We start from the raw sequence: 18,496 nt of genomic DNA, 5'->3' as shown, positions 1-18,496 counted from the left end.
GCTCAAGGCTATCCATCTGCACTCTGAAGCTCCAGGTTTAAAGGAGGGGCTAAGGGTTTGAGGACTTGGGCCTCCTCAAATCCTACCAGGGTAGGCTAGTCATTGATTCTGGAAGGAATCCTGAGAACCTCTGGGATACAGCATGGGAAGTTACAAGGGAATCAGCCCATGTGAGGAAACTGAGAACATAAGAGCATGAAGTGTGTGTGTGTGTGTGTGTGTGTGTGTGTGTGTGTGTAAGGGGGTGCTAGACATTCAGCACTAAGAATAGAAAAGAAATACAACGCCTCAAGCATTTATGAAACACCTACTGTATACCAATCCTCACATAGAAAACACATAGAAGAGGTTCCTGCCCCGTATTTGGAAGGAGTCAAGGAGTGTTTCTAGGAAGGAGTGATCTCTAAATGGACCCGAGTTCAGCTGTCACCTTGAAAAGAAGCGCCATGGGCAGGGGATACCCAACTAAGCAGTTCAGAGTCACACAGGGCCACCTCCTTTCTCCATCTGAGACACATGGAAAGTTTGTGGTTCTGATTCCCCACCTACCGGACCACTCTGGACAGATGATGGTCAGTTAACCTCCTAAGAGACAGGTTTGGTTGCTCGGAGTGCCATCCTTGCTTCAAATGAGTGTGTGAGCAAGCATGTGTGTGTGTGTGGTGTGTGCGTGTGCTGGGGATGGAACCCAGGGCTTTCCGCTTCTGATTTTAATGTTTCTCATTGTTTTATTTTGCTTTGGGGGAAGAGATAGGATCTTTCTATGTAACCCAGGTTAGACTCAAACTTGAAGCAACTCTCCTGCCTCAACTTCTCAGAAACAGGAATTGCAGAAATGTGCCAAAATGGTCTGGCGTGTCTGGACTCTGCTCTGCTATTCTGTTCTATCCTGACATCTCAGGTTACCCTCGGGGGCTCATCAGTGTCTTTCTTCTATATGGAATTTAACTTAGAAATAGGGTATTTGGAGCTTCTGGGCTGAGGGATGAATCTTTGAAGTGGTAACACCTGAGCACATGAACGAGCTTGTGCAAAATCTGTAAGACTGTTAATAGTAAAAATTAGGGATGGCCGAGGAAGTAGCTACACTGTGCAACAGTTGCCTAGGATCCCCCAGTGAGGGGCTGGGGGTGGCTCAGTGGTAGAGCACCTGCCTAGAATCCCTCAGTGAGGGGCTAGGATGTGGCTCAGTGGTAGAGCACCTGCCTAGAATCCCCCAGTGAGGGGCTGGGGTGTGGCTCAGTGGTAGAGCACCTGCCTAGAATCCCCCAGTGAGGGGCTGGGGTGTGGCTCAGTGGTAGAGCACCTGCCTAGAATCCCCCAGTGAGGGGCTAGGAGTGTGACTAAGTTCTGACCCTGGTATGCAAATAACAAGCCAGATGTAAAGGCACATGCTTATAATCCCAGTGCTAGGAAGTGGAGGACAGGAAGATCCCAGGGCTCACTGGCCAGCCACCTTAGCCAAATCTGGAACTCTAGGTCTCAGTGAAGAGACTCTGTCTCAAAAACTAATGTAAGAAAGAATACCTGAGGCTCAACTCTGACTACCACATGCATGTGCACCCACACACACATAAAAAATTAAAATTAAAAATTAAAACAAAATAGGGGCTCATAAGGTGTCAGCCAGTGAAGTGCTTACTGTGCAATCCTGGAAACATGAGTTTTGGGGCTGGAGAGAAGGCTCAGTGGTTAAGAGCAGACTGTTCTTCCAAAGGACCTGGGTTCAATTCCCAGCACCCACGTGGCAGCTCACAACTGTCTGAAGATCCAGTTGCAGGGGATCTGACACCTTCACACCAATGCACATTAAATAAAACCATAAAAAATATTTTTTTTTTATTTTTAAAAAAGAAAAAAGAAACATGAGTTTGATCCTTGGAACCCATGTAAAGATGAAAGGAGACAAGAACATGGGAACAAAGTCACAAAACCAGAGATGATGAAAGAAAATAAATGGGAGACTTAAACCAATCATATCAATTACACTGAATGCTTATGGCTGGCTATAAATGAGGTAATGTATATATATATGTACACATGTACATGCCTATACAGTAATGAACAGGACTTATTATTTAAATTGTAGGTAATATTAACGCATCAGCTCAATGGTAGACATTATTGTATTAGACTTAAAAACCTGAAGTCAAGCCAGGGGTTGTAATATCCACACCCATAATCCTAGCACCTGAGAGGCTGAGGCAGGAGGATCATGTGTTCTAGTAAAAACTAGAAATAGGGATGTGACTCAGCTGGCAGAAGTCTCGCATACATTGAGTCCTGGGTTTGATCCCCAGCACCACATAACACAGGGTAATGGTGGAAGCCACCATCTCAGCATTCAGGAGGTTGAGGCAGGAGGATCAGAAGTTCAAGGTTATCTATCCTCAGCTACATAGTACACCTGAGAACAGCAATGGCTATAAGAAACACTGTTTCAATAAATAAAGATAGATAGATAGATAGACAGACAGACAGACTGACAGACAGACAGACAGACAGACAGATAGATAAACTTAACTAAAGAAAGGGGAGAAAGACACACAAGTGATGTTGGAGGTCTTAATGATCCTTGTTATGGACAGAGGATCAGAAAACTAGCAAGAATGCAAAATGGGGCTAGGGAGATGGCTCAGTCAGTAAAGGTGCTTGCTGGCATGCCTAATGGCCCAGGTTCTAGCCCTGCAACCCATACGGTGGAACAAGAGAGCCAACTTCTACAGATTGTCCGCTGACATCCACAACTATATCATGCATAGCACTTGAGCACTTGAGCCCCCCACACACACATGCACACACACACACACACACACACACAAAATAAAATTTAAAATATAATAAAAAATGTTTTAAATCTAGGTGTGGTAGTTGCACACCTTTTATCCCAGCACTGGCAAGGCAGAGGCAAGTGGATCTCTGTGAATTCAAGGCAAGCCTGACATATATCGTGAGTTCCAGGACAGCCAGAATTGCGCAGTGAGACTCAAAAAAAAATTAATTTCAAAAAAATAATACAAAGTGCCACGACCCTGAACTCTCAGGGCTGCAGAGTGCTCCACCTGACCTCCTCAGGAGCACGGGGAGGAGTAACCAAAACAACACTATGATCAGCCAGAAAGCATAATGAACTGAGTTGAAAAGGTGTGGAATCATTCAGCGCTCTTGGACCACAATGAAGCCAGGCCTGAATAACAAAGATCTCTGGGAAGTCACCAGATATTGCAAAAATTAAACAAGAAAAAGCCTAACAAATGAAACAAAGGTTAAGTCTCTAGAAAGATGGAAACTATCTTGAGCTGAGTAAAGCAAGGAAGACGAAATCTCCAGGATTAAGATGTGTAGAATAATGCCAAAACAGGAAATGTGCGGACTTCAATGTTGCCTTTCAAAAAAATTAAAGTAATATTTTGACATTTCACCTTAAGAAGCTTTGAAAAGGATACAGCCCAATACAACAGAAAGAAGGAAATCATAAAAAATAAGCGCAAACTCAACAACATTAAATGAAAAAAAGCCAGGCGGTGGTGACACTCGCCTTTAATTCCGGCACTTGGGAGGCAGAGGCAGGCGGATCTCATTGAGTTTGAGACCAGCCTGGTCTACAAAGTGAATTCCAGGATAGCTAGGGCTGTTACACAGAAAAATCCTGTCTTTTTTTTTTTTTTTTTTTTTTTTTGGTTTTTCGAGACAGGGTTTCTCTGTGGCTTTGGAGCCTGTCCTGGAACTAGCTCTGTAGACCAGGCTGGTCTCGAACTCACAGAGATCCACCTGCCTCTGCCTCCCGAGTGCTGGGATTAAAGGTGTGTGCCACCATCACCCGGCCGAAACCCTGTCTTGAAAAACAAATAAATAATAAATTTTAAAAGGCTCTAGAGAGTGGGTGTACTTCCTAGAAAAGACACTCAAGAGGCTAGAGCAATGGCTCAGTGGTTAAGAGCACTGGCTGCTCTTGCAGTCGATACAGGTTCAGTCCCCTGCACCCACGCGGCCGCCCAGTCATCCGTAACTCCAGTTCCAAGGGATCCAATGCCCTTTTCTGGCCTCCAAGGATACCTGGCATGCACGTGGTGCACAGACATACATGCAGGCAAAACACTTGTACACATAAAGTAAACTTGAAAGAAAAAAATTAGAACTGATAATCCTCTACACAGGCTGGTTAATAACAACAAAAAGGCACTAATGACCAATATCAAGTATTAAGTGTAGGGGGAGCTGAAGTTAAAGGCAGTTGTGAGCCACCTGACATGAATGCCGCTCTTCGGGAGGACCAGAGTTTAATTCCCAACATCCACATTAGGAGGCTCACAATTGCCTTTAACGTCAGCTCCAGCGGATTCAGCACCCTCCTCCGGCCCCCACAGTCCCCCAGTGGCATATGCACACACATGCACAGTACGCATGAATAAAAAACAAGTAAATAAAAATTACTGTTTCACAATGGATGAAACACTGGGCCAGCAAGATGGCTGACTGGATAAAGGCACTTGGTGTACAAGCCTGGTAACCCGAGTGCTATCCCGGAACCTACACACGCTGGTTGGTTTTAACTACTGACTTGACATAGCTTAAAATCACCTGGGAAAAGTCTCAGCGAGGAATTGCCCAGATCAGGTTGGCCTGTCTTGATTTTGCTAATGTAGGCAGGGAAAGACACACCCATTGTGGGTGGTACCATTCTCTGGATTTAGGTCAGTGGTTCTCAACCTTCCTAATACTGTGAACCTTTAATACAGTTGCTCATGTTGTGGTCCAACCATAGTGTTATTTTCACTGCTACTTCATAACTTTAATTTTGCTAGTGTTATGAATAGTACTGTGTACCTGTGTTTTCTGATGGTCTTAGGTGACCGCTGTGAAAGGGTCGTTTGACTCCTCCCAAAGGGTACAGACCCACAGGTTGGGAACCACTGGTTTAGGTCAATAGAGAAGACAGGTGGCCTGGGGGAGCACGCCTTTAATCCCAACCCTCAGGAGGCAGAGACAGGTGGATCTCTGTGAGTTTGAGACTAGCCTGGTGTACAGAGCAAGTTTTAGGACAGGCTCCAAAGCTACACAGAGAAACTCTGTGTTGAAAAACAAAAAACAAAACAAAGAAAACTTTAATCCCAGTACTCAGTAGTAAGAGAAGAGAGATGTCTGTGAGTTCAGCCTGGTCTGTGTAGTGGAGTTCCAGGCCAGTCAGGACTACATGGTGTAGAGAAAGCTAGCTGAGCACTAACCATGCATGTATTCATTTTCTTTCTCTGTTCCTGGATGTGATAAAACTAACCACCCTTCCATTTCTGCACTGGCGCGCATGCGCGCGCGCACACACACACACTCACACCGAATACTGAGCAATCACACACTGAGCAATCATTGGAAGGGATGTCCCCATAGAACAGATGACAAGTAGAAAAACACACAAAATATGAAACTGCCACTGCCACATGGCCACGAACAAAATCTAAAGATTGTTTTTAAATAACACAAGAGGGAATGGTGGGGGGTGGCTCGGTTGGTAAGAGCACTAGCTTTGAAAGCCTTGGATTCTGTATTTGAATCCCTACTACCCACGGAAAAAGCTGGCTATTGCTGGGTGTGGTGGTTCAAAACCAACATTCAGAAGGCAGAGGCAGGTGGATCTCTGAGTTTGAGTTTAACCTGGTCTACAAATCAAGTTCTAGGACAGCCAGGGCTAGACAGAGAAGCCAAATCTTGAAAAACAAAAACAAAAGCCAAGAAAGTTGGGTGGAACTATGGGCACACCTGTCATCCCAGTTCTGGGGCTCGCTAGCTCCAGGGTGAGTGGAAGCCCCTGCCTCATGGGACTAAGGTAGAGAGCGATGGAGAAGGACACCCTACATCTGCTGGAGAACACATGCGGATCTACACCATAAGAAACACACATATAAACAACAACAAGATTAAATAACACCTAAGGTGGAGGTGGGAGACTTTAGAGGGTTTTATATCTTCTCTTCAGCTCTGAACTTAATTTTTTTTTTCCTTTATAGGCAAGGGTGATTTTATCTGTTTTCTGCTTTGGTTTGTGTTGTGATATTTTCATGACAGGGTCTCCCTGTGTAGCCCAGGCTGACCTTGATTTCCTGGTCCACCTGCTTCAGCCTCCTGAGTGCCAGATGACCGGCATGTACCACCAAGCCAGGCTCATGAATTCTTCCTTTCTTCTTTCTTTCTTTCTTTCTTTCTTTCTTTCTTTCTTTCTTTTTCTTTCTTTTTGTTTCTTGAGGCAGGGTTTCTCTGTATAGTTTTGGAGCCCATCTTGAAACTCATTCTGTAGACCATGCTGGCCTCGAACTCACAGAGATCCGCCTGCCTCTGCCTCCCAAGTGCTGGGATTAAAAGAGTGGGCCACCACTGCCCAGCTCATGAATTCTTTGTAGATGTTTTTGTGGGTGCTGGAAAGATGGCCCAGGCGGTAAGTGCTATGGCTAAAGCATGAGAGCCGGCGTGTAGATCCCCAGCACAGCTGTCAACCAAACTCTAAGAAGGCAGAGGTGGGCAAATGCCTGGAGCTCAACAACTAGGGATCCCAGCTGAATGGGTGAGAAACCCTGTGGAGACACACTAAGGAAGACACCAAACATGACCTCTGACCTCCACACACAGGGGCACACATCATAGGCACCTGTGTGCACAGGTGCACATGAACACACACACATGCACACACACATACAAATTAATTAAATAATAATTTTAAATATATTTTTAAGTGTTTAGGGAGTTGACTCGGTGGTTAAGAGCATTTACTGCTCTTACAGAGAACCACAGTTCTGTTCCCAGCACCCACGTTGGGTGGGCTCACAAATGCCTGAAACTCCAATCCCAAGATATTCAGCGCCCTCTTCTGGCCTCCAAAGCCATCTTCACTTGTGTGGCATACAATTGCAGACACACATACATAGTTAACAATAGCAATAAAAATAAATCTTAAAAAACCATTTTGATAGGTTATGTCCATTGACCAATTGCTATTTACTAGTTCGTTTTCAGAACGGGGGCAGAGCCAAGGCTTTTCACAGCCAACACTCCTATGAGCCCAGCTCCCTGCAGTCAGTATGAACCCCGTGGGTGTCGCGCTTCCCTCAAAGTTCGTCCTGCACCCTTTCTCGCACCTGCACATCCACACCATGTGCACATCACCTCCCCATCCCACCCGTGCCTCACCTGCCCCCACCTCCGGCCCTCTTCAAGAGTGAGCCCCCAAACCACAGAGGCCAGAGCGAGGGCACCTTCCTGAGGCATCTGACAGAGAAGAACAGCATCATTAGCGCCAGCCAGAGTGCCATCCCCGTGGTGAGTTGGCAGAATGGATGCAGCTGTGCCTCTTTGGGGTCTCTCCGTCTCCATGGCCTCCTCCAGGACTTTGACCACTGTCCTGGTGAGCGATCAGACTGACCCGAAGGAGAGAACAAGAAGACTGCCCTCGCAACCAGGGGAACCATTGAACTAAAGCCCAATGTACTTGCATTTTCTGGTGCTTTTTATAAATTTCAGAAACTCAGACTGTGGGATTTTATAATTTCATATCAGCAGATGAGGTATGCTTGCTTTTATATCCTGGTTTTCTCCTCAAAGAGGGGACAGGCCTGGTTTCCTTTATACTAATCAGGAAGGCTGTGAGATTAACCCAGAGCATTAACTGTATCACTGTGTTTTGTAATGAGTTCTTTTCAGCTTTTGGTGCTGGCTGCAGTCGAGATGGTCACAATTCACACAATATCAAGCAGTATAGAGAAGATGGGAGTTTTCTTCTTTGTGTAGCTCTTTTAACACACTATTTTACTACAGAAATTATTATAGAGTTTTTTTAATTTATTTATTATGTATATAGTGTTCTGGGCACAAGATCTCATTATAGATGGGTGTGAGCCATCATGTGGTTCCTGGGAATTGAACTCAGGACCTCCGGAACAACAGTCAGTTCTCTTAACCTCTGAGCCATCTCTCCAGCCCCTATTTTAGAGTTTTTGTATAAACTTTAGTAGTCTGTTTCTAAAATGAAATGTATTTCAATAAGCTGTGTAATTTTTTTCAGTATAGTTAAATCCATGTTGTAAAATAGATAAATTTTTATGATCATTTAAAAAACCCATTTTGATAGGTTATGTCCATTGGCCAAGTGCTATTTACTAGTTTGTTTTCAGAATGGGGGCAGAGCCAAGGCTTTTCACTGCTCTGTATCAGGAAATCATGAATGCTGCCACTGCCTACCCCTCCATGCATGATGGACGGACTGTCTTAAACAGAAGAACAAGGTTCATTCTTTTGAGCCACGCATGGTAGGTGCATGTGTATAGTTCCAGCACTCAAGGCCTACAGCAGGAGGATCATGAGCTAGGCTACACAGTAAGACCCTGTTTCCAAAAAAATGTACAAATATGAACTAGAAATAGTTCAGCAGTCGAGAGCACTTATTCTTGCATTGGACCAGAATTTAATTCCCAGCACCCACATCTAGCAAATTAAAACTGTCCATAACTCCAGTTCCAGGAACTCTGATGCCCTCTTCTAACTTCCACGGGCACCATATATGCACATGGTACACAGACATGCACACAAGCAAAATACTCATACCCATAAAATAAAATAAATCTCACAAATTAAAAATACACATAGTAATAAATAGTAGTGGGAGTTGCTTCGGCTCAGAGCTGTGTGATTACAGGAGGCACCCATGAAAAGGGTTTGTTTAATACCAGATGGCTCACAAGTGCTCCAAAGCAAGCCTCAGCCTGTATGAGGCTCCCCACATTCCCATCTGGTCTCCAAGACACCAAGACAAGGGGTAGTTAAATGACCTCAGGTGACACTCGACAATACTCTGGACAGAGAGATGCAGTAAAGAGAATGGAGTCACTGCCAGGGAGGGAAGCTGGATACAGCAATGGGTCCTGGGCTGGCCAACCAACCCAGCCTGAGGAAGAACCCAGAAGAGGGGCTGGGGAACACGGAGGGGTGTCCTTCACAGAGGAGCCAGCCATGAGGGCCTCTGTCCTCAGAACAGTAGGACTAGAGCGCTGAAGTAGCCTGTGCTTATAATCCTCACATTTTGCTGAGGCAGGAGGATTGTAAGTTTGAGGTCAGCTTGTGAAACATAGTATTACCTACCACAGAGAAAAAGAGGTGGGGGGGGGAATGAAGGGAGGGAGAGTGTCCTTCTTCCCATCAAACATGTCAGGGGTATCTTCCTCCATCCACTCTTCAAGTCAGGCATTCAGATCAACGTGGACCCAAACTACACACCCACATCACTTGCATGGTCAGAGTTACTTGTCTTTTTTTAATGTACGTGTGTGGCTATGTGTATGCATGTGTGTATGTACACATGTATTACACAGGTGAAATGTGTGTGAGGCCAAAAGAGGGCACCAGATCCCGGGGGACTGAAGTTACAGATAATTATAAACCACCAATGTGGGTGCTGGGAATCGAACCCAGGTCTTATGGAAGAGCAACCAGTGTTCACTCCCTCACTGGGATCTGGGGGCTTGAAGCCTGGGCTAGGCTGGCTGATCACCAGACCTCAAAATGGTTTCTATAACCAGACCTCAGCTAGGCAAAGCGGTGCAGGCCTGGAACCCCAGCCCTGAAGAGAAGGAACCAGGAGGACTATACAGGTATAAGGCCAATCTGGACTACAATGCAAGAGCTTCTCAACACACACACACACACACACACACACACACACACACACACACACACACAGACTTCATCCCCATTTGCCTAACCTGAAAACTGCCAGTGAACCCCACAGCCACTAACCAGGCTCAGATTCATAATCCCCGAACTGCCATCCAGGAGAGTTCTGGAGACTGCGAACCTCAAATAAATAGAAGGAGGGATTCTGGGGCTTGAAGATGAACCCAAGCTCTAACAAAGAAAGGCCAGTCTCAAGTCAACTGTATCAGTAGGAATGGAGCCCAGGGCCTCATGCATGGCAGCAGGTGCTCTACCACTGAGCCACACCCCAGCCCCTCACTGGGGGATTCTAGGCAAGTGCTTCACTGCCCAGCTAAGCCCCTAACTTCTCACTGGAGGTACACAGATAAGAGCTCTTCCTCTGATCCATGCCCTTAGGGGAATTTTTTTTTTTTTACCTTTGGTTTTTTTTTTTAATTTTTTTTTTTTTTTAAGATTTATTTATTGTGTATACAATGTCCTCTCTGTGTGTATGCCTGAAGGCCAGAAGAGGGCACCAGACCTCATTACAGATGGTTGTGAGCCACCATGTGGTTGCTGGGAATTGAACTCAGGACCTTTGGAAGAGCAGGCAATGCTCTTAACCACTGAGCCATCTCTCCAGCCCCCCCCCCCCCGCCTTAGGGGAATTGTAAGTGAGCTCTCTGGCATGGAGTCCTAGCCCTGCTTCCCATGGTCTTGACAAATCCCGAGACATGGGGACATCACTTTCTCGGAATTCCAAGGGAGGACTTGACACAGCTTTGCCCAGGGAACCTACCAAGAGTACTGGGGTCACTCACCTTCTCCAGCTTCTCGAAGTGCTCCCGAAGGAACCGCAGCGGCCGGTCAGGCTTGGCAACACAGAGGTGCACGATGCATTCTTTGAGCACCTGCTGGATGCCATGCTTCTGCACGTACATCTCGCATCCTTTCAGAGAGTCCTCGTCCTCCGAGTGGAAGCAGGATGGGGAGGCCATGGTCAGAATGTCTTCTACGGTCCTGTGAAGGAAAACTAAAATCAGCTTTAGGAGGAGCCAGGGAAGCCAGACTGTTCTGCTGGTATGCTTTATGAAATACATGTGGGCTGGGCCTGGTGGTGCAAGCCTGTCGTCTCAGCTGCTCAGAAAATTAGGGCGGAGGATCGTGAGTTCAAGGCTTACCTAAACAGGATCACCTATATAACTTAGTGAGAACCTGTCTCAAAGGCAAAAAAGGACAGAGAAGGCTGGGGTAGGGCTGGGGAATGTGGCTTAGTTGGTGAGTACTTGCCTAGCATGCAGGTTTCATTGCCAGGAGCAAAGAAATCCTCCCTGGTGATGCATGCCTGAAACCCTGATCCTACGCAGGAGGTAGAGACATGAAGATACGGAGTTTAAAGCCAGCCTGGTCTGCATACAACTTTGTCTTTAAAAGGGGGGGGTAGGGGGGCGGGCACTGAGAGGATGGCTCATTGAATAAAACACTTGCGGCCCATGCACAAGGAGAGGAAGTCAGATCTCTAGCACCCGGGAAAATGCCAGGTGGGCTTGATGGCCTACAATCCCGGTGTGTGGGAAGTGAACCCAAGAGATCCCAGGGGCAAGCTGGCTACCTAGACTAGCTGAACTAGTGAGCTCTGAGTTCAAGGAGGAAACCCTGCCTCAATACATAATGCGGAGAGTGATCACTGAAGGTACCCAACACCAACCATGGACCTTCTACACATGTACCTGCATTATATGCATCTGTACACGCGTGTGAACATGCGTAGGCATGTACACACACACAACTGAATTTTCAAAAAACCCAGAGGGTTGCACATCAGCCGTAGAGGGCCTGCCCAGCGGGTACGATGTTTTGCTAATGATTAGGCCCAGTGAAGGGTGTGTGACACCAGAAACCATATTTGTCAAAGGCCTTTCTCTGATGAGTGGGTTCAGCCCCTCCTTACCTCTGAACAAATTCTTGCAGAGATGGAAAAAGATCAAGTACAATTTGTATACGGTACGCTCTCCATTTCTGGGAAATTTGAGGTGGAATAAGTTGGATGTCTGGCGCGCCCACTATGGGAACCATGCTGTCGGATGGTTTCATTTTCATCCACCCTCTCCCCCTTTTTAAGGACACCGATGTGGAATATAGATGTTGTCACGATCTAAGGCCACAGCGGGGGTAGTTGGGGCGGGAGGGGGAGGTGCTGTCAAAGGATTGAGGTGACTTGTTTCATGGGGAAAGGAAAGGGGGTAAGGAAAACAATGGAACAGAGCTGGGGGCGGTGGGAAGGGGCTTGGAAGACAGTAACAGAGGCCCAAAGGCTCTAGAACGCATCCGTGTGTGCCCTGCGCAGGGTTGAGTCACAATGTCCAGATCACCGCCCCGCCCCGCACGGATTGGAATCACCCAGCCTAGAGGCCTCAGGGTTTGAAGGGTCCCCAAGCTGGCGAGGTACACCTGGTTTCGGAGGACGGTGATTCTTTCCCACTCCCACCCCGTGACCCCGTCCCCGGACCCTAAGCCCACTAGAGGAGCAATTGGAGACGCCCCTAGATGGTGATGGGTGCAGGACACCCCCAGATCGTGGTAGGTGCAGGGTGACCCCAGATCCTGGCGGTGCAAGCCACACGCCCGACCCTGTCCTGGGCGCTTGCGCAAGGGCCTGGCTCCACCTCGGACACCAGCAGCCCCACCACCACCACCACCATTCGGGTGGCCCTGCGGCCGATCCTGTCGCTCCCCAAATCCCTCCTATCCCTGTGAGTCCCCCAGTTCCCGCCGAGACCCAGCTCTGGGTAGTGCCAGATCCCCGTGCAGACCCCACCCCAGCTTGCGTACCTGTAGATGCGCGGTGCCCGAGGCCAGAGGCAGCTGCGCGGGGACGCGGGGACGCGGGGACGGCGAACGGGTCTCCGCACTGCAGCGGCGCCGCCCTCCGCCCGCCCCCGCTGCGCGCCGCCGGCCGCCAGGCCCCGCGCACCGCGCCCGCGCGGGTCGCCCACCGACCGCTGCCCTCCCCAGGGCCCGTCCCACTGCTATTTCTGAATAGCGACGACACACCGGAGCCCCGTCGCGCAGGCCCCGAGCTGCCGCCAAGACCTTCTGCCACCCTAACCCTCTCCTCCTAGGCTCATCCAACCTGGCTGGTGCAGCTAGCTCCTCTGGGGCCCAGATGCTCTCTCTGTTCAATGTACACCACCCTGCTCTGTCTGAGCTGTCACCCTGGAGGGGAGGGAGGGAGTCGCATTCAGTGCCTGCCCACTCTAAAGCCGAGGCCTGTAGCAAAAATTAGCCTCCACCCATCCTGTCCTGCGCCATCTGCTCCTGTGGGGACAGAGTCCATCTTCTTCTAAGTGATCTAAGCGCAGGAGAAAGGATGAGGCTCACAGGTACTGTCATAGTCACCTGTCCACAACCCATCCGCTCACTCACTTGTCCACACTCACCGACTCATTCTTCCACTCACCTGCCGCCTCACTCACACACCAGTTCCCACATCTAGGCTTCCATTCATCTACCCTACCCCCACACTCATATCTCTACATTCATCTGCTCCCCACATTTGTTCCTCCACGTGCCTGTCCACATTCCCTAGCTGTCAGCTATACCCCATTGCTCTGCTGCCTGCTATCTCTTGTCTCATTCACCAGGCCACCCTCTCATGACACAGGCGTCCTCCACGTGGCCACCACAGTGCTCTCAGCAGATTTGAAGGTCACGGTTCTTCCTTCAAACGTGAAGGTGAACTGGTGTAATAAGGGCTTCCTGGCCTGAAGCAGGCTCTAAAACTTTGTAGCGTGCATGGATGAAGCTCAGGTTCCCATCATCAGCTCTGCACAAACGGTATGGTGGCACACACCTGTGATCCCAGCACATGGGATGTTGAGACAGGAGAATCAGCTCAAAGCCATCCTTGCCTACAATAGCAAGTTTGAAGCTACCCTGGGCTATATGAGACTCTGTCTCAAATCAAATCTAAAGTTAATAATAAAAATAATAAAAACAAAACAAGAATATATAATAAAATGAACAAAAACAAGAAGATGCAGCTCCCACATCCCCAACTTTTCCCTCCAGCTTGCCTCCCAACTCTGTCCACATGATAGGCACACACTTATGGTGGGCACACCTATTAGGAAGGGGTCTTTTTTCAAGAATTTAAGTCCCATCTTAGCAGAACCAAAACTTGCCTCCCATAAGTAACTCATGCTCTTGAAACTGTGTAGAATTGCTGGAGACCAGCACTGGATGGGCATAGCCTGCCTTCTGCATCACTGCCCACTTCTCTCTCCTGCCCCAACTCCTCCTGGCTCCTGCCGGGAACATTAAGCAAAGTCAGACCATTTTTACCCTGGTACTTGGGCTGTGGACTTGAATGCTCCAGAGCGGCTCCCTTTCCTCTCCCTTCTTCCCACTGTCTCCTTTTTCTCTTTTTAAAAAATACTAAATTCAAGACCCAGTCTGGTCTCAAAATCAGTAAGGATGGGCTTGAACTCCTGATTTTTTTTTTAACCTCTACCTCTTAAGCGCTGGGTTTACAGACATGCATCACATGCTTAGATAAGGGCTGGGTTTTCTCTACTGAGGACCCACACACACACAAGATTTTCTGGAGTTCCCTGTAGAGGCTACCCTTCGTGGTGTTCCTTGGATAAAAGAGGTGGCCCTTTCCAGTAAACCTCAAAAACAGTCCTGAAATCACAAGGCACCCACACCAATGGACTTCGACTGAGGTGTGCCACCTCAGATGTAAGTCCCCTGTGTCCTGTCATAACAAGAACCTTCTGGGTTAGGGGCTGGCCATCGGGATGTATGAAACCAACCAGAAACCTGGTCCCTGGGGCTTACAGCAATGTCTTCTGCTGCGCCCCATTATGAAGGTGAGTTCCTGCCATCCTCAGATATTTCTGGAATACTCTAGTAACCTATTTCATGGACCTCAACTTCTTGAGGCATTCCTCCCAATGCTGCTTCCGGTGCCCTTCCTATGGTACTGGGAATAGAACCCAAGTGGATGCCTGCAGTTCCCTGGCCAGCCACCCTAGCCTACTTGGGGAATTCTGCCAAGGCCCTATCTCAAATAATAAAGTAATTAGATAAACTTTTCATCCAAGTACTGGGAAAGTAGAGGCAGGGGGATCTCTGTGAGTTGAAGGCCTGGTTTACAGGGTGAGTTTTAGGTCAACCAGGGCTATGTAATGAGACACACACACCCCAAACCACCAATACCACCACTCGCAAAAAAAAAAAAAAAAAAAAAAAAACTGCATATGGTGAAAGAAACTGATATAGAAATGAATACTTTGCATTGATATGGATCTTGGTCTATTGATAGAAATTTACTATCATTATTGTTACACTGTGTTTATGTAGTCCTGCTCTTGTTTAAGGTATTCAGTTTATGCAGCTCATTTAAAAATGTAATGTATAATTTTAAATTACAGATTAGCCAGGAAGTATGGCACACACTTTTAATCCCAGCACTCCAGAGGCAGAGGCACACAGATCTCTATAAGTTCGAGGCCAGCCTGGTCTACAAGAGCTATTTCCAGGACAGGCTCCAAAGCTACTGAGAAACCCTGTCTCGAAAAACAACAACAAAAAAATAGATTATTAGTCATTTATGATAGCCAAAGTTGTAGTTATGTTATTTAGATTTTCTAGATATACAGAAATATATTTCAGTTAGATAGAAAATCTTCAACACTTCAAAGACCTGCAGAATAAGGCATTTAAAATGTTTTAAGAATGTAGACTTTTCTTGACAGTGAAACATGTATGCTTCTGGCAACATCAATTACTTCAGAGAGGTCGATGGACATTGAAAAAACTCATTATGGAATTTGCCTTCAATGTGACAAGGCCAGCCATTTGGGCATGAAACTGATTTTGCCTGGACTGCTTTTATGGTATACTGTATGAACTGGACATGTAGGACCCACAGAAAAGTGACTGCTGAACTTTCCAAAAGACGGGATAGTCCTTCAGGGTTCCTGATTCACAGAAGAAACTGTCAGCCATTCCCCAGGACACAAAAGAAAGCAACTAATGAATTTTGCCATTACAAGGCAGAACAGATCTTCAAATTTCCTGCTTCATGGAAAAGTCTGCTGGAAACTCTGGGCCTGTACAGAAGAACTTTGGATGACTGTTCAGGTAGCAAGATGTCTCTATCAATTCTAGAACTTTGGAAGTTGCTTACACTGCACTTCCTGTTTACTTATGTAATATCATATCCTTCTGTAGGTCTTTGAAGAGTTGAAGACAGATAGCTATAGTTTTCCTTAGTTATGATAAAAGATAAATTAGATATAACACTTTAGACTCACAAAGATAGATGATAGACTATTTTCCTTAATTTGCCAAATGTAAATGGACTAAATATTGTAACAATAATTCTTGCTTAATAACTGTTTTGTTCTAAGTAATGTTACTATGTTAAAGTTAAATCCTTCCTTTTTAATTAGACAGAAAAGGGGAGATAATGTGAGATGTCCTGTTTATGTGTTGCTTTTATTGGTTGATGAATAAAGTTGTTTAGACCAATGACTTAACAGAGTAAAGTCAGGTGAGAAATCTGAACAGAGATATATAGAGAGAGTAGGCAGAGTCAAAGAGAAGCCATGTAGCTGCCGAAGGAGAAAGACGCCACCCGAACCTTACCAGTAGGCCATAGCCTCATAGTGATACACAGATTAATAGAAATGGGTTAATTTAAGAAATAAGAGTTACTTAATAAGAAACCTGAGCTAATAGACCAAACAGTATTGAAATTAATATAGTTTCTGTGTGATTATTCGAGTCTGGGAAACTGGGAAATGAACTAGAAATCTCTGCTTACAAGAAACTTAAGCCTGGGATGCATATGAAAGCAAAAGAAGAAAGTCACCGAGGTAACAGAACTGATCTTATTTCTTCACTCTGCATGGTTAAAAGACATGTTTTGTAGGGTTCCAAAAGAAAGATCGTTTATTAAACCACGGTTTCTGCAGAAACTGCAGAACATGAGTCTGTGACAAAGGGTCCTGGAGATGATAATGTGGATATGGACCCCATCTCTGTCCCGAGCTGCCATGAACAGGACCTCTCTCAAAGGAGCGGAAAGAGGTGACTGACACTCACTAGGCTGAGCCCTTACCTGAAGGATGCTGTGAAATGTTCATGCCAAGGCAGAGGACATGAGCTGAGGGGACATGAACTGAGGGAAGGCACAGAAGCCCACGCACTGAAAGACAATAACCAGCCACCCCCACATACAAAGTCTCAACTTAATTTTTGGCTTTGTGATGGTGGGAAAGAAATGTAAATCCCATGTGAATGGTACTTTAAAAATATTAACCTCTTCTGGGCTAATAAAATGTGATGTAATATTGATATAATCTGCTGGCCTGGTCTGTCACCTGGGTACCCTGTCCCTTTAAGAGACAAGCCCTGCCCACTCCCAATCCTACCCCCCCATTGCTCTCTCTGCCTGCCCTTCTTCTGCTTCCCTCCCTTCCCCTTCTCCCCTTCCCCCTTCTTCTCTTCCCTTCCCCCTCCATAACCCACTAAATAAACTCTATACCCAAGCTCTCTCTGCATGGCATATCTGTCGGTCCACAAGGCCTCAGGACATTCTCCCGAGTTATGAATGATAACAAATATCATTTTGTTTATTTTGATATTTTGTGTATATGTTCCTAAACATATATGGGCACATGCATGAGGAGGCCAGAGTTGAACCCTGTGTGTCTTTATCACTTTCTACTTTTTTAAAACATTTGTGTGAGTGAGTGTGTGTGTATGTGTGTGTTGTGAGAGTGCACGCATACATGTGCCAAAAGGGCATGTGGAGGTCAGAGAGACCAATTTTCAGAAACTAGTTGTCTCCTGCCAGGTTCTATGGTAGGAGACAAACTCAGGCTTGTGCAGTAAACTGGGTTACCCACTGGGCCATCTCACCAAATCCATTTTTGATATTCTGAGACAGGGTTTTGCTGTGGAGCTCAGTCTATCCATAAACTCAAGATCCTCCTGTGCTCAGTCTCCAGAGCAGTGCGATTACAAGTGTACATCACCATGGCTTTCTTGATGGTGGACGGCAACAGTATCCTCCCGTTCAGCCTGCTCAGTGGCTGAGATGGAAAGCCACTGACCCTGAGCTTGCTCCTGGGAGCTTGTTCTGCTGGAGAAAGCCCTCACTAAGGCAGAACAAGCAGATGTGGGTGGAGGGGAAAGACACCCTGACTCACCAGGCAGGTTTCCTATCACAGAGCCATACCCCTAGCCCCTCATGAAGGTGGGGGCAGGGGAGGGTGCTCTAGGCAGGTGCTCTACCACTGAGCCACACCCCAGCCCCTCACAGGGGATTCTAGGCTGGTGCTGTACCACTGAGCCATGGCCTCAGCCCCTCACTGGGGGATTCTAGGCAAGCACTCTACTGCTGAGCCGTGGCCTCAGCCCCAGGCAGGCCTGGCTGGGTGCAGACCTTCTGCAGAAATGTGAACTGGTGAGAAGCACCCCTGCAGGGGAGCAGATAAGACTCTGCTTGAAGCTGGGTGGTGGTATTGCACACCTTTAATCCCAGCCCTAAGGAGACAGAGGCAGGCAGACCTGTGAGTTCAAGGCCAGCCTGGTCTACAAAGCAAGTTCCAGGACAGCCAGAGCTACACAGAGAAACCCTGGCTCGAAAAACAAAACCAAACAAGACTCTGGTTGAGCAGAACTCTTTAATATTTGAATTTTATGTTGTTCATTGCATTCATCTGGTAAGGAGAGTCCACTGAAGACTTCTTAGATGTCAGTCCTGGCTTACAGCAGCAGGCTTCAAGACAGCCACCTGAAGCTGGCG

At 46.9% G+C, this 18,496-nt stretch overlaps 1 protein-coding gene across 3 annotated transcripts in view; it reads right to left on the bottom strand.

Moving 5' to 3' along the window:
• Prkar1b (protein kinase cAMP-dependent type I regulatory subunit beta) overlaps positions 1-13,150 on the bottom strand; it is a 121,284-nt gene extending 108,134 nt beyond the window's left edge. The window contains exons 1-2 of one of the 3 annotated variants that reach the window (XM_057765767.1): positions 13,133-13,150; positions 10,494-10,692 (exon numbers count right to left, since the gene is read on the bottom strand). In XM_057765767.1, the coding sequence (XP_057621750.1) occupies positions 10,494-10,670 (177 nt within the window). In that variant the 5' untranslated portion in view covers positions 10,671-10,692; positions 13,133-13,150. Of the gene's footprint in view, positions 1-10,493; positions 10,693-12,504; positions 12,714-12,805; positions 12,945-13,132 lie in introns of those variants that run through there. The other 2 variants (XM_057765766.1, XM_057765765.1) reach the window with 2 other exon arrangements.
• Positions 13,151-18,496: the final 5,346 nt, after the last annotated feature.

The sequence above is a fragment of the Chionomys nivalis genome, chromosome 3 (assembly GCF_950005125.1).
Source record: "Chionomys nivalis chromosome 3, mChiNiv1.1, whole genome shotgun sequence".
Taxonomy (NCBI): domain Eukaryota; kingdom Metazoa; phylum Chordata; class Mammalia; order Rodentia; family Cricetidae; genus Chionomys; species Chionomys nivalis.
The sequence above is the reverse complement of the archived record's forward strand: the minus strand, read 5'-3'. Positions and strand labels throughout refer to the sequence as shown.